Source organism: Callithrix jacchus, chromosome 7 (genome assembly GCF_049354715.1).
Source record: "Callithrix jacchus isolate 240 chromosome 7, calJac240_pri, whole genome shotgun sequence".
Taxonomy (NCBI): Eukaryota; Metazoa; Chordata; class Mammalia; order Primates; family Cebidae; genus Callithrix; species Callithrix jacchus.
In genome coordinates this window covers 121,094,329-121,121,086 of record NC_133508.1, presented here as the reverse complement: position 1 = coordinate 121,121,086, position 26,758 = coordinate 121,094,329, and the positions used below count along the sequence as shown (strand labels likewise).

Below are 26,758 nucleotides of genomic sequence, written 5' to 3'. Positions count from 1 at the left end.
TTTACGAAAGAAGACATATATGAGGCCAACAATCATGAAAAAATGCTCATCGTCACTGGTCATCAGAGAGATGCAAATCAAAACCACATTGAGATACCATCTCACGCCAGTTAGAATGGCGATCATTAAAAAATCTGGAGACAACAGATGCTGGAGAGGATGTGGAGAAAAAGGAACACTTTTACACTGTTGGTGGGAGTGTAAATTAGTTCAACCATTGTGGAAGACAGTGTGGCGATTCCTCAAGGCCTTAGAAATAGAAATTCCATTTGACCCAGCAATCCCATTACTGGGTATATATCCAAAGGACTATAAATTGTTCAACTATAAGGACACATGCACACGAATGTTCATTGCAGCACTGTTTACAATAGCAAAGACCTGGAATCAACCCAAATGCCCTTTGACGATAGACTGGATTGGAAAAATGTGGCACATATACACCATGTGCAGTATTATGCAGCAATCAGAAATGATGAGTTTGTGTCGTTTGTAGGGACATGGATGAATCTGGAGAACATCATTCTCAGCAAACTGACACAAGAACAGAAAATGAAACACCGCATATTCTCACTAATAGGCGGGTGATGAAAAATGAGAACACATGGACACAGAAAGGGGAGTACTAAACACTGGGGTCTATTGGGGGGGAATGGGGAGGGCCAGTGGGAGGGGGAGGTGGGGAGGGATAGCCTGGGGAGAAATGCCAAATGTGGGTGAAGGGGAGAAAGGAAGCAAAACACACTGCCAAGTGTGTACCTACGCAACTGTCATGCATGTTCTGCTCATGTACCCCAAAACCTAAAATGCAATTAAAAAAAAAAAAAAAAAGTTGATTCCATTCTAGACTCTTTGAATTGTAGACCCAATAGCAAGCTAGCTGCTTCTTTCTGTGCCCTTCTTTCCTTACTTGCTAGTGATATGTTTATTTGAACAGCAATAATAAGACAGTGCTATTCTGTTTTCTGCATGTGATGTGAAAGGGCCTGCTAAACATTGATGGGATGATTAAATTATATGTGTGAATAATATTTGTGAATTGGAAGAAACAATTAATTTAATATGTTTTAGGGTTGTTATACTCAATTGTCTTTCTACATTTGGAGGAAAAATAAATGCTTGCTTATAAATTTACTATTCAGTGCATATACCAATATATCTACTTCTTTGATACTGATTTACTCCAAGAATATTTGGAGTGAACTATTGTTATGTAATCTTTTCTTCCAGTTCTCAGATGTACAACCACCTTTAGGTATTAATCATACACTGTTATGTTGAGGGAGTGGAAGCACTAATGTGAGGGGGAGGAGCTTCATTACAACTTTTATACTCTGCTACCCTTTTTTTTTGAGCTTCTTTGTTGCTTCTTCCTTTTGGTATAAATCAAAGGTATTGTGTTTCCTTTGTGTTTGCAGAAAGTAATGATATGTCCCATTTTCAATAAAAGCTTGTTAATGTACCACAGTTTGCACTACCCAAACATTTACTGTCATTGTTCTACATCGATAATTTAGTAGACGATTCTGTTTTTGGCAGAAAAATTCATATCTTGAATTTTGGCTCTTAAAAGAACAGAAAGGGTTGATCTTAACTAGAGCAAGTTTATCTTGCAAAGATGCCCAATTTTATGAAGCCCTGAAAGTCGCTGAGGAATGCTACTCCCAGGCTGTGAAAAGAAGTAGAAGCCCAGGTTTTAAACATGTGCAATCTGCTTGTACCAATTTTTCTTGATATCCTCATGATTCTTGTGGCTTCTTTTCTTCCTTCAACAATTTTGTTCTTTAAGAGGACTTCCCAAAACAGACTCAAATTTCTCAGTTATATAGTGAAAGATGAGGCATGTCTGGGAAAAGAAGCAGAGGACAGCTTTCAGCAGCAATCATTCTGTGATGACATTCTTCCTTTTACTCAGGTAATTTAAGACTCCTTACCCATGAATAACTATTTTAATATAAGGAACTTTATATTAAAACTTTAATATAAAGTTTTATAAAACTTTCCATTTTTATAAAGTTAACCCTGACAAAATTTATAGGTTCTTTTATCTATATTCACAAAAAGAAGCATAACAAATATACACATCATGAATACAAATCATCAAGACAGCCAGCAATGCAAACCAGCCAGAATTAGGTATTGAACTCTAATGTAAATGGATTCTCATTGAAATTTTTTTAAAAAAAAAACATTTTGTCTACTAAATAAGTAGCATTGCAATTAATTATGTGAAATACTTAGAATTCATCTGTTAAGAATAAGAGAAAATTATAGAGGTCATTTGGAAAATAAGCATTGGAACAAATTTAAATGTGTTTGGCTGATTTATTTATATACATGTGTTTAATAGGCAAATGTTTTTCTCTATCTCTTCCCTGCCATAAGTTTATTTCAGATAAACTCAGAGGTAAAGTGACCAGACAGTGAATGACTGAAATATTTTTTTCCTGACAATACAAGAGCTAATAATGAGTCAAACTGCATTAAAAAAATGCTTTATATGGTGAAATTAGAGAGGCAAAAGCATGTAATAGAGTTACTAGACCTCTTTTCATTACATGACATTGTAGTGGACATATCATGAAGCAGTATGGACTTGAGTTCAGTATTGCCTATGCCCTTTATCTTGGACAGGTGACTTCTCAGAACTTCTCTGAGGTTTACAGCATTAATTACTGAAGGGTCCTACTGAAGGGTGATGAAGGGAGACATCATAAGGGAATGTATTCTAGCCTTAGAAGGGGTAAAACGCAGGCTGAATTTTTTTTTCTACTAAGGTTCCCCATGTCAGACTGATTCTCTGATGTATTTTATTTTACTAAGAATTCTACATATGGGATATTCTTTTGTATAGAATATATAGAACTAATGTAAAAAAATTGTCTGTTTGCCTATAACCTGTTGATCATTTATTTGACTATCAGTTAGAAACTTGTGCGATTGTCTTACAAAGCTAGAAACTGCATCCAAGAAACCAAAAGAAACCTGGAAATGCAGGTCAGCTGTGGAATGCCAAATTAGGTATTAAAAAAATATATCTGTTTAGAAAGCTAAGGATATAACTAATTTACATTAGATGCATATTAATCAGATCCATCCTTCTTTTGGCTGTGATGTCAGTCAATAATCATTAAAAAGCTTTACCAGCTTAATTTTCTGGGAGGCGGACACTAAGGAATTAAGAGTGAAAGATTTTTTTTTTTTTAATGGAAAATACCCAAGAAAGATAAAGCGGGGAGAGAGCTCAAGTAGGCAGGAAGAGCCTTGGGACTGCAGTGCAGGTCTGACACCTATGAATGCAAGAGAGGAGGACTGGGTAGGAAGAACCTCAGACTTTAGTGGATCTCTGAGAAAGTCTTGGTCAGGCTGATGGGTAGCCCAGAACAAAGACTGCCTGTTGGAGAGATCACAGTGAGCAGATAGAGCTCTTCATTTGTATCCCAGCCATGCTCAATCCTTGGCTGGGAACCATCTTGGGAGAGCATAAGCATGGCTTGAATATTGCAGTGGATCCCAAATGGGGAAGCTATCAGCTAACTGCATTATTTGAAACATGGTAATTTAAATGGCACATCTCCATGGCTGCCACAAAGACTGTGTGTGATACATTTTAATTTAACAAACATTTATTGGTTGCCAATTTATACAAATAATATCCTAGGCACTGTTAGGGATTTTGAGAGTTGTTTACTCATTCATTTATTTGCTTATTTAATCATGCATTCAACAGATATTTATTGAGGGACTGTCATGCCCCAGGCATGGAGGCATGACAGTCCCTCAATAAATATCAAGGTATGGAGGCATAAGACTCTTTATTTAAGTACTTAATTCCATTTAGAGATCATTGTTGAAATATGTATCTTACTTTTCCTGTTCCAGAATTGAGGCATTGGTTGTTTATTAGCCTGTTAAAAAGCTCCACGATTAGAATGACATACACACAAAGTCTTCCACATGCTTTCCTCCTTTGTGTTCTTGGAAATAAAAAAAATTATTTGCCTTCAAATTTTCCTTACTGGATGTAAAATGTAAAGATCAAGGGTATGGGAATTAAATGCTGAAAAGAACCCTCACCAGGTAAAAATGGAAAGAGTTAATCTTATTTGATGTCATGTTGTGGTAACTTGATACTTACATAATTTAGCTTTCTGCCAAGAATGCAGTTGCTTTATATAGTTTGTGAGGAATATATATGAAGTATGAAAATACAGCCATGTTGGTGGGCTGTGAAGAATGCCATATTTGCTGAAAAGCGTATTCTCTGATGTGATACGTAGGCATAAACTAAGACTAGAGGATGAAGAGAAATAGCTAATGATATTAAGGTTGTGCTATATTTGCATTTATTTTAGGGTGCTAAGAGATCCTTGTTTATCAAGTATTAGTTCTCTAAATAGCAACTTATTTTTAATACCTACCATAGCTGTTTCTGCATGCATTTTGATGATACTATTTTCCATCTCTGTTTTTATTCAGGCTGACATAGATGCTGTTCAGAGCTGTTCGTTTTGCATCAGCAAAGATGCCTTTACCCTATAGCCATCGCTGCTACATGCATCATTAGTACAGCATGTAGTGATTTTAATGTTATTTCTAAACCGCCTTCACCTCATGCCATTATTTTAATTTAGGACCAACTGTTCAGCCATATGGAGCAGTTTGTCATTCAACATCTGTATGCTCTTGCAAAATATGGATTTGTCTATGTGCTTTATGCTTTCAAATGTGCTATATTTCATATGGAAAAGACAAATCTTTTCATTTTATTAATGTTGTCATTGACTGAATCTCCCATTTATTTTTTTCCCTGGATAGCTTAATGTTGGATTGGGATGCTTTTAAAAGTCATAATATAAGGAAATGGATACCCATATTCTATAAGTTAGCCTCACTTGAGCCCACAGATAAACACAAGAGCACCTTGCTGACCATTTATTTTTGAGTTTCACAAATTATTCATCTTCTACCCAATTTCTCCAATCCCCAAAGCACAAGAAATCCAAAAAAGAAAAAGCATCGCAAGTAGAACTGGCACTAATTTATCTCATTCTAGTCTGATTTCTTGCCTGCCTGCTCTGTGCTTTTCTTAAAATTATTTGGTGTTTTGCTGAAAGTGCAGTCATTGTCTCCCCATCTGTATAGCCTTCTAAGCAAACTATTCCATGGCCATAAAGGAGGGGGTGCCTAGGCAGCCTTGTTTCTACACAATGATCCCACCCTCTTCCCAAATACTGTTTGACTAGAGATGAATCTGAATCTAAGAAGAGATAATGGGATTCTCCTCTAGGCTTTTGCTGCTGGCATCTGGAAAAAACAAATTGTGAGTCAGTGCTGGATGTGGTTAAGAGGGTAGGTCTGCATACAGTGAGCTGGGTAATCTTGGGCAAGTTACTTATCTGCTTTGAGCCTGAGTTTTCTCGTCCATAAAATAGGGATCCAAAATGTTTTCACAACCAAGAAAATTTTCATAACCCCTAGGCAGCAAAACCTGAATTCATTTGGTGACAATGACCTGACCAGAAGTTATGTATTGATTTTGTCTATCTGTTGGTTTGAATGTTTACTTTTTATTCCTGCAGAAATAATAATATGTATGATTATGGAATCTAGCCTTGAGAGTTTTAGAAAGGGACTGTGGACCAATAGTTTCTAACTTATGTTTTTGTTTTGAGAATTAAATGAGTTAATATATGCACAAGTGCTTAGAACAGTGCTTGGCACATGGTAAGTTCTCTTAATGATTTTTACCTTGTCTATCTAGGTGTTACTTTTTTGCAAGGAATGACTCACTAAGACAGGAACCTATTAAATGGTAGACCTTGTCTTAAGCCTTGGGGACATGGAACTTTATGAGCAAGATGGGCACAATTACATAACAATATGTACATAACAGTCTCCATTAATTAAACAGGAAATTAAAATAAAATAAGATGATTGCTAATAAAGGAAGAACTGGGCATTTAGTATCAAACAATAGTTAAGATCTCCCTAAGAAGTGGGGTTTGAAGTGAAACACAGAAGTTTATCAGATGAGGAGATAGGAGAAGATTATACCAAGCAGCGAAAAGAGCTTATGTGAAGCTCAGAGGAGAGCTGAAGGATATGGGCTCCTGTTTCCTTTGCATTGCTCCATGTCCTCCAAATTACAGGAGTGGGTCTCCCAGGACCAAAGCTTGTCATCTTGGGGAGGCTCCCTGAAAACTGAAGGCAAAGAGAAACAAACAGGAATGCATGTTCCCAGCGGTTTGCTCTGGACAGGAAGGAGAATGTGCCTAGGTTTCCCAGACCATGCCAGTCTCACAAATCTTGGAAATTGCTTCTTAGGCAGGGGTACCTGATGGGGTGCCATGATGCTTGCAGATCTTTCCATCTCCATATTGAAGAAAACATTAGGAATGGAGCAGAAGCATTCCCCATCCCTAACTCCCTGGCCCCATTCTCAAGTTGCTGCTTTTAGTCATGTACGGGCTAGAATGTGGTACTGTCATGCTTTTAAAATCTCTTCTAAATTAAGAAGAAAATATATACAGAGTTATGGTCAACAAAATCTCCTGTAAGTAATCCAAGTACAGTGATAGACCTTGTGCAAGTAACCTAGCACAGTGTTTGGCATAGAGCAGGCAGCTGATACCTGTGAGTAGCCCTTGAAGGGTATTTGAAAAGAAATGAATGAATACTCCATGATCTCAAATCCTTTATCATTTTAAAGTTGAATAATTATTTTATAATATAATGTGAAAACTGATGAACTTAACGTAATGTTAAAATTGCCAGTATCAATAACACTTTTCAATTTGTTATTTTATATAACTCATATTTATCCTTGATACTAATATATGGGTTATCTTGGCTACTTCTTAATTTTTTTCTTTCTGCATTATGACTTTTTGCCTATTATTACTTACTAATATATTGATAGAAAGTAGAAAGGAAAATTGAGAAGAAAAATGATTTAAATTTATCATTTACAGCTAGTGTTGATTCTTCTATCACATTAGTCATGAGCATTGCTTTCTACACTAAAAAATATAAAGAGTTAAACTAACAGGTTAAATTAAAATTGTAAAAACTAAAAGGATTTGATACTCATATTAATACCTTGGTACTCATGTTTCAGCATTATTGTGAAAAGTTTTAAAATATTCCTCTTTATAATGAAGCATTTGTTACCTGTAATAATGAGTCATTCCATGAGGTTTTAAACAAACTACTTTACTACAGATTGCATTTTCCCTCCTTATCCCCTCCCTCTTTGCCTGACACACCCTGACCTACTGCAGGATTTGTATTACTGCCCCCAACAAACAGTGCAGGAAGCTGGAAAAGGAAGCCGAGGAATGCTGTTGCTCACAGGGTTCCCCGTGAGAATCTGTAGTTCATAGTCTGCTATAAACACCACTTTGAAAACTTTTTAGTAAATTTATTTTTAAACAAATGTTTATTCTAAATTTGCCTTGATCAGAGATAACTAATATCATTTCTTTAAATATTGCTGTTTTAAAGAGAAACAAATCATTCTTTGATCTGCTTCCAATTCTTCGTGTTTGTGTCTGTTGAGAGAAATGTCTTTATTTAGTCTTTATGTTTGAAAGTCTTTTTCCCTTTTCATCTTTCACTTTCATTTTTACAGGCAGTTGATATAATTATAGCTAAATAAACAAAAAGTGAAAAATCCACTTTGATAAATAGAAATCAGAATATTAGTATTTGGTGTTTTGTTTTTTTGTTGTTGTTGTTGGAAATACCTATATTGTGTAAGTAGCAAGTACGTGTGAATTAGACAAAACAGTTTTTGGGGGTTTACAAATTTTTTAGGCCCTCCCTCCTTCCTTCCTTCCTTCCCTCCTTCCCTCCCTCCCTCCCTCCCTCCCTCCCTTCCTTCCTTCCTTCCTTCCTTTTCTTTCTCTGTCTCTCTCTCTCTTTCTCTTGTTCTCTCTCTCTCTCTCTTTCTTTCTTCCTAAAACTTAATTGACTTTACTTCTATTAAAACAGTATCATGGCCAGGGGTGATGGTGCATACCTGTAATCCCAGCACCTTGGGAGGCCATGGTGGGTGGATTGCTTGAGCTCAGGCCCTGTCTCTACAAAAAAAATACCTAAATTAGATGGGCATGGTGGTGTGTGCCTGTAGTTCTACCTCCTCAGGAGGCTGAGGTGGGAGGATTGCTTGACCCTAAGAGGTTGAGGCTGCAGTGAGCTGAGATTGTGCCCCTGCACTCCAGCCTGGGTGAAAGAGCGAGATCTTGCCTCAAAAAAAGGGGGTGGTATCATGCTATGTATAGACTCTAGTACTTTTTTTTTAACTTACTATTTATTATGAAGATGCTCTGTCTTGTGTGTCATTTTTGATTCATTTTGACTGCTGTATTAATACTGCATAGTAGTCCAGAGGGGGTGAGTATCCACTGTCTATTTACCCACTCTCCTATTGTTGAAGAGTTTGGTCGTTTTTAGGTGTTTGTAATTGTTAACAGCTGATATGAACATTCTTGTACATACCATCTCCTATTTTTACCTATGAGAGATTATTTCAGGAATAAAATTGCTGGGCCATAGAGATATTTATTTTCAACTTTAGGAGACAATGCCAAACTGTTTTCCAGTTCGTGCACTGATGTGTACTCACACCAGTGGTGTCTAAGAAACCCTGTAGATTTCATCCTCTCTAGCACTTGAGATCATCAGACTTTGGATTTTTGTCACCTAAATGGATATCTTATTATAGCCTTAAGTTTGGTTTTTTATGTTTATTGGGCATATTTATTTCCTCTTTTCTGAAATGACTGTAATGTTTTGTCCATTTTTTTCTATTATTTATATTAAAAATTTGGTAAATATTCTTTATATATTCCCAATACTAATCTTTTGTTGGATATATATGTTTTGAATATATTTTTGCAGTTTGTAAGTTTGTTTTTTATTTTCTTAAAGGTATATTTAATGACAAAAAGTTATGTATTTTATGTAATCAAAATCTATTAATCTTTTATGGTCCCTATCTTTTTGTGACTTAAGTAGTCTTTTTCTAACCCATGGTCCAAAAGATACTCACCTATACTATCCACTAAGATATAGAGTTTATTTTCATTAACATGTACGACCTTAACCCCTCTAGAGTTTATTCTTTTTAATTTAATGAGGGATTCTGCTTCATCTATTCTTCACCTAATCCATAAAGATTATAATTTTGAAATCCCTATTTACTGAACAGTCTCTTCTTATTCCACTGATCTGAGTTATCACGTCTGTCATACACCGAAGTTTCATAAATGCCTGGGTCTATTTCTAGACTTTTTGTTCTATGCCTTTGTTCACTCGTGTGTGTGTGTGTGTGTGTGTGTGTGTGTGTGCTTCTCTTTGGATTATTTATTTATTTATTTATAACCATGGCTTACTGCAGCCTTGACCACTTGAGCTCAAGCAGTCCTCCAATCTTAGCCCTCAGGTAGCTAGGACTACAGGTGTGGGCCAAAGTGCCAGGCTAATTTTTTAAAAAGTTTAATAGGGACTGGGTCTCACTATATTGCCCAGGCTGGTCTAGAACTTCTGGGCTTAAGCTACATCTTTGAATTTTAGACACAGATATGCATTCCTGGATTTTAAGTACTTTGGATTTTCCACTAGGTTTTGGACATAGTAAAAACAAGCATTCGTACCGTTCTTCCACGCATCTGGAAGGTTCCTGATGTTGAAGAAGTAAATTTATATCGGATTTTCAACCGGGTTTTTAATCGCTTACTCTGGAGTCATGGCCAAGGGCTGTGGAACTGTTTCTGTGATTCAGGGTAAGTTCTAAGTCATCTTTTATTACAATCATTTTTTATATTTTACTATTGAGTTACAGAGGTAGTCCAATAAAATGCTTGAATGATCTTTTAAAATATGGATTTTCTTACTGCATGTAATTTCTGTACTCAACTATAATTTGTATCAGTTAAGCTGATTTAGATAAGATGATGAATATGAACACACCACCACCTAATTAATTTGAATTCAGTGGAGAGAAGGTAGTCCAATTAAAGAAAATACAAACCAATATCCTTGAAGTTCTTCTGCAGTCACCTTTATGTAACAGACTTCTAAAATTATGGCTATGCTTTACCTCCTCCGCAGAATCCCAGGGCTGCTAAAGCTGCTGTGACTCATTGTCATTTTAGCCTCAATATATCTAAAACCAAGCATTCCATATCCTTTATTCGGAAATGGCTTCCTTTCTTGGCTTCCCTTAATCCTGTTATAGTTCTCTCAGTCATACAAGTTGCATATCACAGGGGCATCTGTATCTTCCTTTTCTCTCACTGTCTTTATTCAGTCATTTGCTAAATCCTATAAGTTTTTCTTTCACATTCCCACATGGCTAAACTAGCTTGTTTCCATTGATTCTTTCATTAATCATCAAGTATTTACTTTTGTGCAGATATTTTGGAGATACAATGTTGAATCTGACAAAAATAATAGCTATATCACTTATTGTGTGAGATGTACTGTTCTAATCACTTTACATGTGTTAAGTGATTTAATCCTCATAACATCAGTTTGAATCAGATTTTATATTATCTCTATTTTATAGATAAGGAAACTGAGGCACAGATAGGTGCTAAGGACCTAGTGGAACTGGGATTTGAACTCAGTTAGCCTTGACCCCAGAGTCCATGCTCTTAACCTATAAACTCTGATGTCTCTAGCAGATAAAGTATGATATATACAAATGAATCATTTGATATGGTTTGCCTGTGTTCTCACCCAAATCTCATCTTGAATTGTAGTTCCAATAATCCCTACATGTTGTGGGAGGGACGCAGTAGGAGGTAATTGAATCATGGGGGTGGTTATCCCCATGCTGCTGTTGATAGTGAGTGAATTCTCATGAGATCTGATGGTTTTATAAGCGTCTTTCCTTTTTTTTACGTGGCACCTCTCCTTGCTGCCACCGTGTGAAGAAGGACGTGCTGGTTTCCCCTTCTTCCATGATTGTAAGTTTCTTTCTTTCTTTCTCTCCCTCCCTCCCTCCCTCCCTCGCCCCCTCCCCCCTCCCTTCTCTTTCTTTCTTTCTTTCTTTCTCTTTCTTTCTTTCTTTCTTTCTTTCTTTCTTTCTTTCTTTCTTTCTTTCTTTCTTTCTTTCTTTCTTCCTCTTTCTTTCTTTTCTTTTATTTCTTCTTTCTTTTCTTCAGACAGAGTCTCACTCTGTTGCCACGCTGGAGTGCAATGGCATGATCTTGGCTCACTGCAACCTCTACCTCCTGGGTTCAGGTGATTTTCCTGCCTCAGCCTCCTGAGTAGCTGGGACTACAGGCATGCACCAGCATGCTCAGCTAATTTTTGTATTTTAATAGAGATGGGGTTTCACCATGTTGGCCAGGATGGTCTCGATCTCCTGACCTCATATTCCGTCAAACTCAGCCTACCAAAGGATTCTAAGTTTCTTGAGGCTTCCCCAGCCATGCTGAACTATGAGTCAATTAAACCTCTTTTCTTTGTAAATTACCCAGTCTTAGGTATGTCTTTTTTATCAGCATGAGAATGGACTAATCATCATTATAAAAGAGATGCAGATAAGGTATGACAGGATTTTAGACAAAAGGAACATTTTTTGGTAAGACCCCTAAGTGAAATGAATAGATTTCTAGGCATTTTTGCTTCCAGTTTTTTGTTTCTCCATATTACTGTTGGAATTATTTCCTAAAATCTGTAGTGATTTTCCTCCTTTATAATTTAAGTCTAAACTTCTTATCTGCAGATACAAGGCTAATATGCTGTTTCCTTCTTCCCAGTCTTCCTTCTCATTACTTACCTACTTGAATTCTGCTCCAGCAAAACAAACTCATTGTTTTTCAGATTTCTTTAAAAATTGTCACTTTATTCCTTAGAACTGTTGATGTCATTGAATATCTGAATGGATGGCTTTCTACAGCCCAACCTTCTGGTACCCTCTGTATTATTTGAATCTTATGTAAAGCCCCATACTATACCTACCTCTTCTGTAAAACCTAAACAGACTGTTCCATTCTGAAATGATCTCAGAATGTCCTCCATTTAAATATTTTAGCCATGTGATATAGAATCATTCATATCATCTGGAGACTCAGTCTTTCTTCCATATTTTTTTCTTAGCTGCCATTCACCAATAGGGAGAATTAATAAGACACCCTGGGTTGTGATGAAATCTGAGATTAATTTGGGCTATTATTTCTACAGACACTTAAGGGAAACATTTGAGCTCTGCAGCCCCTGGGTTGATGGCTCTCTGTAAAAGTTCTCCCAATCTGAACTCATAATGGAAATGTTTTTTCTGTTGGCTGATCTATTGGCTTTATGCTGTATATGAATCCCAGCTACTCTCTACCGTGGAGAACAATGAGAAAATCTGTTAGTGAAATCAGTGCTGTGTCTCTGAGTCCATAGATAATCTCCAACACTAGACTCTAAAGATACCCATAAAGTGATGCTTCCTTGCTTCTAGAGTTCCTCTTTTCTGAACTATTTGGTAACATACTTTAACTTGATTCAGAATCCTTTTCTCCTATCCTTGGTATAATACTGCCTGCCAGTTTCTCTGATGGTATCTATTAGTACTAGTAATCATAGGGATAGTACGTAGTATTTATTGAAGGCTTACTAAATGTTTGCCATTGTTTTACATATTAAATATTTGTATACTCTCCACAAAAAGTATTTGGAGTAAACTGTTACCCTCATTTACAGATGAAGAAATTGAAGCATGAACAGAGTATATAATTTACTCAGTTTCCCATAGTAACTGTATGAGCCTGTATTTAAATCCAAGTAGTCTGAGTCAAAAGCCCAAGCCCTTAACTCTATGCTTCATTGATGTTCCCTAAAGCAGATTTGTCAGTGGTTGCCAAGCTTGTTTTACTGCAGGTCCATAGCATTAGCAAAATCCCTAGCCTACTATGCCTGGGCAGGTGGGGCAGGAGTAGTTTTGAGACCAGTTTGCCTCCACTTTCATCTACTTCTTTCAATTTAGTAGTCTAAAGAAGGGAGTTTAATATCAAATTTTATTTTGCATTAATGAGTTTCTCAGGTTTCCTAAATTTAGTGAAGTCACATAATTCTAGTACTGTGGGTGTTTGATTCTCAGTTTGGACCCAGAATAGTTCTTTATCCTACCAATCATGCCTTGTCAATGTACGCTCCTTTAATCTTTGGTCCAACAGTCTAACTGTCATGGTGAAAATCTACTCTTCTCAGTTTTTAAGGAATGATTTTAATATGAAGTTCAACTTTCTTTCACAGTTAGGTGTAAAATCTTAGAAAAATATATTCAAGTCTTTGATTTTATCCAAGAATCCAAGGCCTTGATTCTTGCCTTTGCCTGTCAACATCCCAAACAATAAAACAAAGTAAGTAAACCATCCCCTTTGTACCTCCAGAAACACCAGAGTAATGTAGATCTTTGTGGTAGGTTTCCCTAGATTGGCCAAGGGGTTTTACTGATGTATCAAACAGAAAACACCCTTGTTCCTCTGTTTTCCTCTTCCAGGCTGCTGATGAGCATGCCCAGTAACCCTTTTATCACATGCAGCATCTTGGGGGTGTTATGATGCCCACATTTGGAATGTGTTCACTCTAAGAAAATAGCTCTTAGAATTTCCATAAATAAGATTATATATCATGTTTTACTGGCATAGAGGAAGTCTGGGGTTCTATGGGACTCAAACTTAAGCCTGAGAGCTAGGGAATAGTGGCTATGGGAAGTAGCATTTCAGCTGAGAGTTACAGGAAGAATAGCGTGGGGTAAAGCCAAGAGGAAAACGCAGAGGGGTTAATGTGGGAGAAAAAAATGCATGGTCTGGGAAAGCTTCACTTCCACTCAAAATCCTAATACATAAACCCGAAAGAAGAGAATCTAGCTTGGATTCCCAAGCCAAAAGTATTTTCCTGTGGGGGTTTGACATATAAAAGCTTTTCTTTTAGAATCTTAGGACAAGAAGAAACTTTAAGGAACATTCTAAGGCAGCAGTGTATTTCTAGGCTGGATTATGCCTACTTGAAAAGGTATGCATAATGTATAGACTATTTAAAATGTTGGGAATCTCCCTGTTCTCATGCCACTTTCAATTGGATGTGTTGTTATACTTTTTAGGTCATTAATCTTTCTGTTGGTGATTACTGTGTGGTTTGTATAAACTTCAGCAGCCTGGAAGAGGAAAAGAGAGGGACAAGGATGTTTTCTGTTTGAAGCATCAGTAAAACCCCTGGGCCAAATCTAGGGAAACCTACCACAACTTTTCCTTTCTCTGTTCTGCTGCTTAATTTTGGGCCACTCAATTAGGACTTGTACCAGGGGAGAAACAAATGAATCGGTTTCACTCTTTAGATAACTGCTTTATGAAATGTTTTGATGAGAAAGTGGGGTGAAAATTACTGGATTACTGGATAATGTGAGGATTTCTAAGTCTTTGGATTTCATGAATAACTCTCCTTTGTTGCCAGAGGTATTCAGTATTCTATATCTTACTGTTATATTACTTTTAAAAAGTCATTTAAAGTGATTTCCTTTTATATTTCTGTGAGGATTAGGGAGATCCAGAAAGAACTTTTTAATCATTTAATTTTTCTTTTTGAATTCATAGATTTTGGTGACCCTATTTCCTTGGAATTTAGATTTAAAAAGCAGGTAGATGAGAACTGGGGTTCTTTGGTAAAAACACTGGTATTTTAGCTATTTTTTACCTCCTTTCGCCTTTTAAAAATACTTTGTGTTGCTAGTGTTGAAAGTTGAAATACTGTGGTCTTCTAGAGGCATTTCACATCTACTCAGCTATGCCAGGTGGCAGGTAGAGGGGTAGGGGATACAGTTATATATTCAGGTTTCCTTTGTGTAGAGGGGGTTCTACTGGCCTAGTGCCAAATTAAATAGGTTGCTTTCATTTTCTCGAGGGTTTTGGTATGCTGAAACCTAAATAAGGATTAACATATAGACTAGAATGTAGTCTGGGCTAGTAGTGGTAAATATACACACTGGAAATAAATATGTATAGGACCTTGATTCATATATTTATTTTAAATATTTAAGGGAGAATGAGAGAATGAGAAGCCAAAGCTGGTCATATTATAACTCACATATTATTTAAGATGTTACATCAGATTTGAGGGGTACAGAAGAAGCTCTTTTAGCTTTCTTCCATTTTATTTGTTCTTTTCCTACCTCTAAAGAAAAATTACCATAATATGACTGACTTGATAGTAGATATGATTAAATAGGTCCAAAGTATCAAAAAATAAATATATCCAAGTTGAGAGTAGAGGGTGGTGATGGAGGTAGACTTTTGTAGACAGAACCAAAATCCCAGCAGAAAGAAAAGTGCTAGGTAGACAGTGAAAACACAGGATTTTTTTTGTATGTATTCACATTTATATGAAATTTTATAGAGTCTGCTAAGTTAAAGTATACAATTATAAACATATTCCCTAATTATTTTTCCAGCAGTTTTTGATTAAATTAGGTAAGTAGATTTTATATCTATATCTGTAAATCTTGATAAACGCATGTGTTATATCTAGTTTTCTTCTATTTAGCAATAATTCAAATTTTGTTTTTACAGTTAATTTAATCATCAAATTACTGTTTCTTAAATAAAAATAACTTTTTTGTTTGACAATTTAAAAGACCAGTATTTTAAAAGACTATTATATTTAGTCCTGAACATTTCAGAACACTGAAGAAAATTTGTTTCTTTCAATTAGCTCATTTGAATTGTACTCCTTTTAAGAAAACCTCTCATTCCTTGGTGACATGCTGTCTATTTGTGGCCACGTTTCTCTGAAAAAATAAACAGTAGCCATTCTAGTAAAAAATACATTTCTGTTTCTAAGGCATTTAAAAAAAATTCCAAATATATCAAATATCCACAGAAGGTTGAAGGTGGAGTCTTTGTGTTTCCCATTGGGAAGTTCACTTCTTCAGGAAAATATTGTTCTGAATACTTTTTCCTTTCTGAAAGTCTATGCTTTTCTCTCTGAGGGTTATGTGAATTGGTTTATGTAAAATGAGATGTGAATCATTACTAAGTCTCAAACCAGACTTTCCCCTGGAGACTTGAAGAGTTTCAAGAAATAAGTATGAGGAATAAATCTTTCGTTCTCTGTGTGTGTGTGTGTCTCTCTCTCTCTTTCCCTGGTGATAAAGTAGTGAGGTATTTCCTGATGTTAACCGTAATGCCATGATGGTAAACTTAGGAACTGTTCACACACACACACACTCATACCCACATCCACACATACCACCACAAAATTGAAGGAAGTATGTACCATTACCTGCTTTGGAATAAGCTGAGTGCAATGAAGGAGGAGGCATACTGCTTCTGGCATTGCAGTAGCACAATACTTGTTAAGATAGCATCACTTCTAGCACACAGAATCTGTGCTCCAGGATTATCATAGATATAGTTATGTCTAAAAGTGTTTTGCAAGGGATGGTCACAATAAAGGTATTAATCTAAATTCTCCTAGCGAAGAGAGATCAACAATTGTTTCAGCAACTTTTTATGTTTATTTTTGAGACAGAGTCTCGCTCTGTTGCCAGGCTCCAGGCTGGAGTGCAGTGGCACGATCTTGGCTCACTGCAACCTCCACCTCCTGGGTTCAAGCAGTTCTCCTGCCTCAGCCTCCCGAGTAGCTGGGACTGCAGGTGCACCCACCATGCCCAGCTAAATTTTTTTTGTATTTTTAGTAGAGAGGGGGTTTCACCATGTTGTCCAGGATGGTCTCGATATCTTGACCTCATGATTGACCCACCTTGGCCTTCCCAAGTGCTGGGATTACAGGCATGAGCCACCGCTCCTGGCTTCAGCAACTTTTTAATCATTTTGAGGGATCATTATTAATGTTAAGGTAAATACAGATTCTGAGAAAGCCTAAATTCCAAGAATACTTAATTTTTGAGAAATTAGCTCAGTATTTTAATTTTACAAATACCTTAATATAGAGTAACTCCATTTTTTAAGAGGTGTTGGAAAACTCTCCTATTACCCATCCAGGGTTGGCAGCTTTAAAAGCTTTAAGAACAAACAGTGCTGGGCATGGTGGCACATGCCTGTAGTCTCAGCTACTTTGAGGCTAAAGTGGGGGAGGATCACTTGAGTCTAGGAGTTTGTTCGAGGCTGTAGTGCATCATGATTATGCCTGTGAATAGCCACTGTATTCCAGCCTGGGTAACATAGTGAGATTCTCTCTCTCTCTCTCTCTGTCTGTCTCACTCGCGTGCATGCACACACACTCACACACACAAACCCTATATGCATTTGATGTGTTTCTTTAATATAAAGATTAATTTCCTAATTGATACTTACTATATAACTTTAAACCATTCATAGTTATTGCAAATGTATGAGGTCATTTCTATTTCCCTTACTGGTTTGTTGCTAGGGAAGTGATACAGCTGGTTGTCATTTTTAACAGTCAACATGAGATCATGTCTGTTTCCATGCCAACAGATCCTCTTGGGAGAGTATATTCAATAAAAGCTCGGAGGTGGTGACTCCTTTGCAGCTCCAGTGTTGCCAGCGCCTGGTAGAGCTTTGTAAACAGTGCCTGCTAGTGGTTTACAAATATGCAACTGACACAAGAGGATCACTCTCAGGCATTGGTCCTGATTGGGGTAATTCCAGGTACTTGTTCACATTCTCTAACCCTTGAGAGTTTTATATAAAGTAATGCTAAAACACAGTTTGCAATTGAGAGTGTTTTTTTTCTATTTATATGATTAGGAAAAAAGCTAAAGACTGAAAATTCATACATGCTATTATCTGCAAAATATTTTTAATCAATCAGTACAGTCTTTACCTTTAAGGGATTGAACAAGGACAGCAATCACGAATCTAAAGGTGATAAAACATACTTGAAAATGAAGTTATTTGACTTATATACTTTCACTTTCAAAAGTTCAGAGCAAGAGCATCCAAAATTTGGTAATATATTTAACTTTTTTTCTCCAATAGAGTTATTTTAACATTTACCCTTGAGCCTACTACAGTTGGGAAGATACCTTTGGTTTCATTTTTATTGTTCAATTTCCTTCTGCTATTTCCTTCATTACCAGATACGTAGAAGGTAAAATTTTGTCAAGCTATTTGAAAAATGAGTTTCATAAATTAACAGTTGAAATAGTTTTCCGAAAAACATGAAAAACAATATTGCTTTTAAGCTACAAAAATACAGAGTAAAGAAAGTACCTTTTAGCATTTCTCAAGACAACTGCACTTCCCATTAAAAATAAAGATGAATATAATGTTAGTTTTAGTATTTATAAGATGTATTGCTATTCAGGATAGAAGAAATTAAGCCATGACTTTGAAAAACTAAGTGAGAGTCAAAAAAGTCAGTGAATAGTTGAATAAACGATGAGGGCCAGGCATGGTGGCTCACGCCTGTAATTCCAGCACTTTGGGAGGCTGAGGCAGTCCGGGCATGGTGGTGCATGCCTATAATCCCAGCTACTCGGGAGGCTGAGGCAGGAGAATTGCTTGTACCCAGGAGGTGGAGATTGAGGTTGTGACAGGTTGAGATCACAGCGTTGCACTCTAGCACTTTAGCCTGGGCAACAAGAGTGAAACTCCATTTCAAAAAAAAAAAAAAATGAGGAAAATGGAACCACTATAGCTTGGATTTTCTTTTCTTGAAAACACCTAGAAATTTATCTGTTTATTTAAAAAAATCTCAGGGAGTATAATAAAGCTAACTTTATTGCAAATGTGACCTCTAACAGTGGAGAGGCTCAGAATATTTTTAATAGAAAGTATTAAGAGACATTTAAAATATTTGTTTGTCTTGGATTCTGTCATTGTAGTGTGACAGGACATTTAACCTGTTTTAACTCTTCCACAAATAGAAGCTGGTTGATCACAATAATAATAGTGGTAAAAGTAACCATTAACACTTAAAATATTTAAATATCAATGTTATATTCTACAGTTTTAATGGTTTGACTGGAGCAAATTATTGCAATAAAACTCAATACTTTTCATTAATACTATTTTGTATAATTTAAAAGAATGATAGCCATTTTTTGGACATCATACCATATAAATGAAGAACCTTCTTGTTAAGGGGTGATACTCTGGGAGCATGGTCAGGAAAATCTTAAATTTCAGTCTAAGAAGGAATTCCTTGAGACTCTTTAATGTCAGTCCTACAATTCTAGATTTCATAAACTAATTTCTGTTGATGGATCTTGTAGCTTTTGTGGGTACACAAAATAGGATGAGTCTTCTTGGTTACATTGGAGGAAAAAGGTATGCTTTACAGTTGCTTCAGACTTTTTTATTTTCTTCCCCTGCTGGTGGTCAAAAGAGATATTCCCATCCATGGAATCTTGACTTCTGGATTTCTGATAAATGGCCAGGATGGCCCCAGTGTTAGGATTATGATCATTTTGAGATATCAGTAAATACACTTTCATTCCTGCCCAAGTTCAGAACCATTTGACAGAGAAATACTGGAGTTAGACATATGGTCATCATCGGTTATTCTGTTACTCTACAGTGCTATTGCTAATAAAGGTTACAGTGGGGAACATGGTGTAGATGTGAGCCAAGTGAGTTTTCTAATACTGAATTTTGGGATTAAACTTACCTATCCAGTCAAAGGGAGAGCAGAATCAATGCAAACCTTCCACTGTCACTAGCCCATAAAGTCTAGTTCCTTTAGCATTGGCAGGAGAGTAAGAAAAGATGCATCCTCTCTGCAGAAAGGCAGAGCCATAAAGACAAAAGAGGCTGAGCCAAGCATGCCTGTTTTCTTCTTTTAAATCCACAAATCAGATAATTTGGTTCTGGTAAGAGGCCAGGAAGTTCACAGTAGTGAAATTCTTTTATACTGGAATGCAAGGAGCAAAGGGAAGTAAACATTTCTCCCTAATATCTAGCTGTTAAAACCCAAGTTTATGTCACATTAATTTAATAACATGTAAAAAGTGGCCATATTACTTTTTCTTATAGTAAGAAACAGACTCTTTAGCATTTTACTTAAATATAGAAGTCACATTCTACATTTTATTGTAGAATAAATTATAGAAGATTGACACGTTTTATTTATGAAGTATACCTGATAATATGAATTTATATTTATAATATTTATAAATAAATGTAAATATACCTAATATAAATAATTTATGAGGTATACCTAAATAATTTATGAGGAGATTTAACTTTGGTTAATTTGTTTATAAAATTAAAATAGATGGAAAATAGAACTAACCTCAGACAGGTTTATGGACCAGGTTTATCTTTACCAAAGATCTACAGGATATTTCTTAAGGGGATTGAAAGAGTATATGGCATCTATTACATGGAAGAGAGTGGCCTTCAACTTTGCAGTCTCAGAAAAAATAATATATGCATACCAAATGAAAAGACATTTCTCAGAGGTGGAATCATAATAATTTTGAGCAAATAGAACTGTGTATCTAAAGCCAGGTGGTCAGTTAGAAATATACACATATCTCTCCAGGATACTAGAGTTCTTGAGACCTGCTCAATATTCCACTATACCTAGGCTTAATTGGGAAGCTTTGGGATCTGCCACTTTTGAGCCTCAGCATTTCTGGGTTTCTACCTTTCATGTGCCGAGCTTTCATATAAGCTCATTTCATGAGGGTTTCCATAGCTAAAACACATTTTAAAAACCACCAAGTTACCATTTCTGCTTTTGGTAATAGAACATTAAGTATTTGGATAAATCCTGCCTCTGATGGTAACTAGAAAAGCTGTACAAAATACCACATTTGCTTGAAAGTACTTGTTAACTTGGTACCTGTTAGTGAGTACTTGTTAGTGCTGAGCAGTGTGTTTGACAGTCTTGCGGGCTGAGGGGATAAAATAGGAGGTCAGGGTCTGCCAAAGATGGGGTCTGTTGTCAACACTCTAGATTCCTAGGAGTAACAATGCTTGAGATGGCTTGCAAAGCAAAAGATGACAGAAATGAAAAGGAGATAAATTTACAACACTTGAGGAAGACTTAATAATCATTTCTCAGAAAAAGCTCAGTAAAGACATAAAATTTTTAACAATAGAATTAACAGACTTAACTGTCATATACAGAAGCAGATGTATTAACTTCAGAATTCAGTATATTAGGCACAATAGGAAATTTTACAAAATCAACCATATAGTGGAATTAAAAAAAAACAAATTTCAAAGATTTCAGAAGATTGAAATTATACAGAGAACTTTTTCTGACCAAATCCCTTTAAGCTGGAAAACAATAGAAAAATATAAACAGAAAATCTATGCTTTGGAAAGTCAAAAAATATACTTTTAAATAATCCATGAATCAAATAAGAGATTATAATGGACATAAGAAAATATTTTGAACTGAGCAATAAGGCTATTAGAAATAAAACTTGTAGAATATGGCTAAATCAGTAATAGAGGGATATTTATAGATTTAAATGAATATATTAGGAAAAAGGAAAGGCAAACAGCAAATCTAAGCATTCATTTTTAGAGGTAACGAAATAGCATTTAAATAAACCCAAGTAATACAGGAAAAAAATTAATAATAAAAATAGAAGAAATTAATGACATAATGAAACAAACAGAGAATAAGGAAGTTAAACACAGCCAAAAGCTGATTTTAGAAAATACTAACAAAATTGCTAAACACCTGGCAAACTGATAAAGAATATAAAATGGACAAATAGCTAATATCGAGAAGGAAAAGGGAGACATTACTACAAATTCTACAAATATTTACAACTTGATAAGGAAATATTATGAACAGTTTTATGCTGGTAAATGTAGTAGTTTCATTGATGTTAACAAATTTTTAGAAAAACACGTACTACCAAACAAAAGATGAAATAGAAAGTCCTAAATCATCATAGCTACTGAAGAAATTAAATCAATTATTAAGAGCCATTCCACAAAGATAACTCCAGCGGTAGATGGCATCACTGGCCAATTCTACCACACCCACCCAGAGACTGCGAAGGAGTGAACACTCTTCAGCTTCTTCTAGATTACCTTACTTTTGATACCAAAACCTGACCAAGACATATGGCAAAGGAAAATAATAGTTCAATTGCACTCCTAAACATAGACGCAAAACTCCTAAACCAAATATTAGCAAGATGAACCCAGAAAGTTTAAATAGGATAATATATCATGACCAACTTCTGCCTGTTGCCTCAATGTAAAGATGCAATAACTTTAAAAAGTGATGAGTGTAATTTGCTACAGTAATAGCATAAAAGATAATTTCAAAAGATAGAGATAAAAGTCTTGATAGAATTCAATATGCATTCATGCTTTAAAAAGTGTTTAGTTGCTAGACACAAAAGATAAATGTTCCAATCTGATGAGGATAACTACAAAAACCTTACAAAAAACATACCTAATGTTGAAGCATTGAAGGCTTTCCCTTTCAAATGAGTAACAAGACCGTCTATTATCACCACTTCTACCCAGCATTGTACTAGAGGTCCTAGCTAGTTTAATGAGACACAAGAAATAAAAGGCATTAGGTTTGGAAGAAAGAACTAAGCTCAGTAAGTGGATATAATTGTATTCATACGAATGTAAATAAACCTATGATAAATTATAAAGTGAATTTAACAATTTTGATGAAATCATATAAATCAAAGTCAATATAAGAAAATCAATTGCACTTTTTTAAATCAACAACAAATATCTAAGATACAAAAATTTAAATATTTTTTCAAAAGAACAAAGGAATATCTAATACTTAGGAATAAATTTAACAAGAAATATTTATGATCTTTATGCAGGATAATGTAAAAAATAGAAAATTATGTCTTATTCATCATTGCACTCAATATTATCAGTATATCAGTTCTCAAATAATTTAATACATTTATAAATTCAATGTAATTCTATAAATCTCAACAAATTTTTATTTTTTATTCTTGGTGGCAAGAAACATTTGACCAAAGTTTAACCTATCACTATACAGAAAAGCAAAAGACCAAGAATAGGTAAGACAATCTTGAAATACAGCAATATAAAGTCATAGGATTTAGTAACTACAGTGTCTCAGGACTTACAATAAAGCTAAAGTAATTTAAGATAATATAATATTGGCAAAAGGATAGAAAAATAGACCATTGGAATAACTGAGAAAAACTATAAACCATCCCAGGCCTAGCTGGAGACTTAATTTATGACAAAAGTGGGGTACACCTGATTTATGACAAATAGGAAAAGATAGTTTGTTTAAACAAATGGTTTTAGGACAATTGCATTTCCAAATAAAAAAAAAAGAAACTTTACCACGAACAAAAACAATTTCCAGATGAAAGTAGTATGTAGATGTGAAAGGTAAAACTGCATAAAGATTTCAGAAGATAATACAGGGAAATATTTTCATGACATTAAGGTATGCAAAGATTAATAGAACCAAAACATGTTAGTCATAAGTCAAAAGATTAATACATTTGACTATATTAAAATTAAAAACATATGTTCATTAGAAGACCCCATTAAGAGGTGAAAAAGCAAGCCACAGGATGGAAGAAAGTGTTTGCAACCCATATAATGGTATAAAAAATTCTTATACAATTATCTAGTAATTCCTACAAATTTCTAGGAAAAAAGTAGACCACACAATGAACATGGGGAAGATAATTGAAAAAAAAGGACCAGCAAACATTTGAAAAAGTGTTTAAGCTAATTAATAATCAGGGAAATGCAAAATCTCAAAAGCACTGCATATTCATCACAAGTGTTGATGAGAACATAGAGTAATGGGAACTCTCTTACCCTGCTTGTGAAGTGAATATCGATACCTTTTACAGTTTGGCATTATACCTAAAGTCTACCCTCTTTACAGGTACTCTCAGTAAATTCTCAGTACATATGTGTGCACATGTGTGCAAGACCCTTATGAGAATGATTATAGTAGCATTTACTCGTAATAGCTAAAAAATGGACACATTTTTTCTAATATTCATACAGGGGAATATTATACAACATTGAAAATGAACAACACATATAGCAACATGGGTTAGTCTCAAACATAAAGTAGAGCAAAATAAGCCAGATACAAAGGAATATATATTTTGATTTAATGAAAAATCAAAAACAGGTAAAACTAAATTATGATGTTTAAGGAATGTATAATTGGGAAGTAAATAAGGAAGTAATTACCATAAAGGTCAGAATAGTGATTAAGTTTATGAAGAGGGAGGGTACTGTAACACAGGACTCTAGGATGCTAGGAATATTCAGTTACTTAACATGGGTGGTAATGACACAATCTCTTTAATACTCATTAAACTGAACATTTATGCTTTATGTACTTTTAAAAATATTTTATACTTTATAATATAAAAGTTTAAAATATGGCTAAACATATGGTACCATTTGTGTCCTTAGGTCAAGATATCCATTAAGATATATTCATCTTGGATATATCTATCTAAGAACAGAGATAGTCTGGTAATTGAGGCCATTGTTCATAATATGTAAATTATAAGTAATATTATTTATGTACATTATTTCATTGGCTCCATTCTCTGTGAGCCATGCATGGCAGAAACTACTGGACATTTTTCACAGCTAGGAAACTTAAGCCTTATCGAAATCTATATTGGATTTAGATATATGGCAAAGGTGGAATTTGAAACTGGGATTTTCCTCCCCCAAAAATTGAATTTAAAACCACAGGACAATGCACATCCACTAGAATTGCTATTATCAAAAAAGTATAAAGTAATAAGTATTGGCAAGGATGTGGATGTGGAGAAATTGGATTTCTCATGCATTGCTGGTAAGAACGTAAAACTGTGTGGCAGTTGTAGAAAACAGTTGGGAGTTTCTCAAAAATTAAATGTAGAATTACCATATGACCCAGCAATTCTACTCCAAGGTATTTACCCAAAAGAAGCAAAAATAAAGACAAACAGATACTTGTCTACCAATGTTCACAGAAGGATTATTTATAAGACAATAGTCAAAAGGTGGAAACAACCCATGCCCATCAACAGTTGAATAGATAAAATATGGTATACACATATAATATAATATTATTCAGGCACAGTATGGTCTTAAATTCTGATACAGGCTACAATATGGATGACCCTTGAAAGCATGCTAAGTTAAACAGCCAGACATAAATGGACAAATCTTGTGGTTCCATTTATATGAGGCATGTATAATATGCAATCTCATACAGACAGAAAATAGAATAGATGTTACTAGGGGTAGGAAGGAAGGGAAAATGAGCTTTAGTACTTAAAGGATAAAGAGCTGCTGTTTGAAATGAAAAAGTTCTGACATTAATGGTGATGGTTACACAACGTTGTGAATGTACTTAATGCACTGAATTGTACAATTAAAAATGGTAAGAAAAACACGAATAGTACATTTCATGTTATATGTTTCATTACAATATAAATATTTTAAAAACACAGGACAAATATTCTGATGAACTTTATTTACCCTGAATTTTCCAAATGGGGTCTTAAAATTATTCTGGGGAAATCAGGGGTCCTGGTCTTAACTCCATGAAGAGGAAACGGAAGGTGAGTGTAACTTATGTTTTCAGGTTTAATTTCTACCAGTCTTGAAATGCCTCATATTCTAGAGATCCTCCACGGTCAGCAATAAATTGGTACATGAAAGACAAACTAATTCTATATCACTCAGGAATTACATAAATACGGGCTCTATGTTTGTATTTAATATAATGGTTATGTAAAGATGTACACACCTGCCTTAGGGATGAGAAAGATGAGGAGTGAGGCTATGAAATGAATAGGGTAGTCTGAGGTATTTCTCCTTGACATGAGTTAGCAATGAGCCATTTTCCTAGGTAAAGAATAAGCTAGAAAAATAAGCTGTACACTTACCACATTTTTTTTGTGCTTTACACAAGTTCTTTAATCTGGAAGCCCACTTCCTTGAGATAGTCTCTTGCTTAAAAAAAAAATCAAATTATTTAACTTCATTGCAAGGAACATTTCAAAGACAATCTTCAATGTTCAGCTAGTGTGGGATCTCCCAAGATATATTAATAGAGATACTAAGGTAAATAATCCATTGTATTTATCTGCAACACTTTAAAATATCTTACAGCACTTGTATTAGGGATGCAAAGTGTTTCTTCCAATGTAATTTTATATGCTTTTTCTTAGTTCATGCTGAACTTCTTTTCAAGTCTTAAAAAAAAAAGGTTTCTTCTTTTTCTGTGCTATTAAAAAGTTTAGGTTTGTGGCACGATAATATCTTTCTGCTTTCTAGATTATTTTATACTTCATATTTCATATACTTTATATAATAATTATACCCATTAGTTTTAAAACTGAAATTAATATCCAAAGATAATTATGTAGCATTGTCATGACAATATAGTGTGATTGCTAGGAGCTCTGCCTGCATGGATTTGAATCCTGGCTCTGCCACTTACTAGGTAGGAGACTCTGGGCAAGTCATTTGACCCTGGTATGCATCATGAAGTTTATTTGTCTGTAAAATGGAGCTGACAATAATAATCTACCACATAGAATTGTCATGAGAACTAAATGAATTGATATCTGTAAAGCAATTACAATAGTGCTGGGCACATAGAAAACACGATTTAAATATCTGTTCTGTAAAATAGTGTAAGTTAATTGTGATCCTGGACTTTTTGCTTTTATTTTTTCATGTGCAAAATATTGATCTTTATCTCAAAAGTATATGTAAATGAAACGTCAGTAGTAACTATTGCTTGGAAAGTCTTTGAAAGAAAGTTGGTAGAAGTTACTGTTTACTGTGTAATTATCAGTACTATCAGA

General features: G+C 35.0%; 1 protein-coding gene and 2 long non-coding RNA genes across 4 annotated transcripts in view; 1 reads left to right on the top strand and 2 right to left on the bottom strand.

Annotated features, from left to right (window-relative positions):
- Window positions 1-26,758, bottom strand: part of LOC128928201 (uncharacterized) — a 73,574-nt gene that overhangs the window by 35,531 nt on the left and 11,285 nt on the right. Inside the window, exon 2 of one of the 2 annotated variants that reach the window (XR_008473005.2) lies at window positions 25,832-25,898. This is a non-coding gene — a long non-coding RNA (uncharacterized LOC128928201). Of the gene's footprint in view, window positions 1-22,872; window positions 25,899-26,758 lie in introns of those variants that run through there. The other variant, XR_013520550.1, reaches the window with a different exon arrangement.
- The window catches only part of TTLL7 (tubulin tyrosine ligase like 7), a 92,417-nt gene that overhangs the window by 58,616 nt on the left and 7,043 nt on the right, over window positions 1-26,758 (top strand). The window contains exons 18-19 of the mRNA XM_002751007.6: window positions 9,628-9,788; window positions 17,460-17,633. Of these exons, the coding sequence (XP_002751053.1) occupies window positions 9,628-9,788; window positions 17,460-17,633 (335 nt within the window). The remainder of the gene's footprint in view (window positions 1-9,627; window positions 9,789-17,459; window positions 17,634-26,758) is intronic.
- LOC144577168 (uncharacterized) lies at window positions 17,459-22,666 on the bottom strand. Its single transcript, XR_013520549.1, has 2 exons — window positions 20,776-22,666; window positions 17,459-19,839 (listed from the first exon to the last, which is right to left on the bottom strand). It is a non-coding gene; the product is annotated as an uncharacterized LOC144577168 (long non-coding RNA).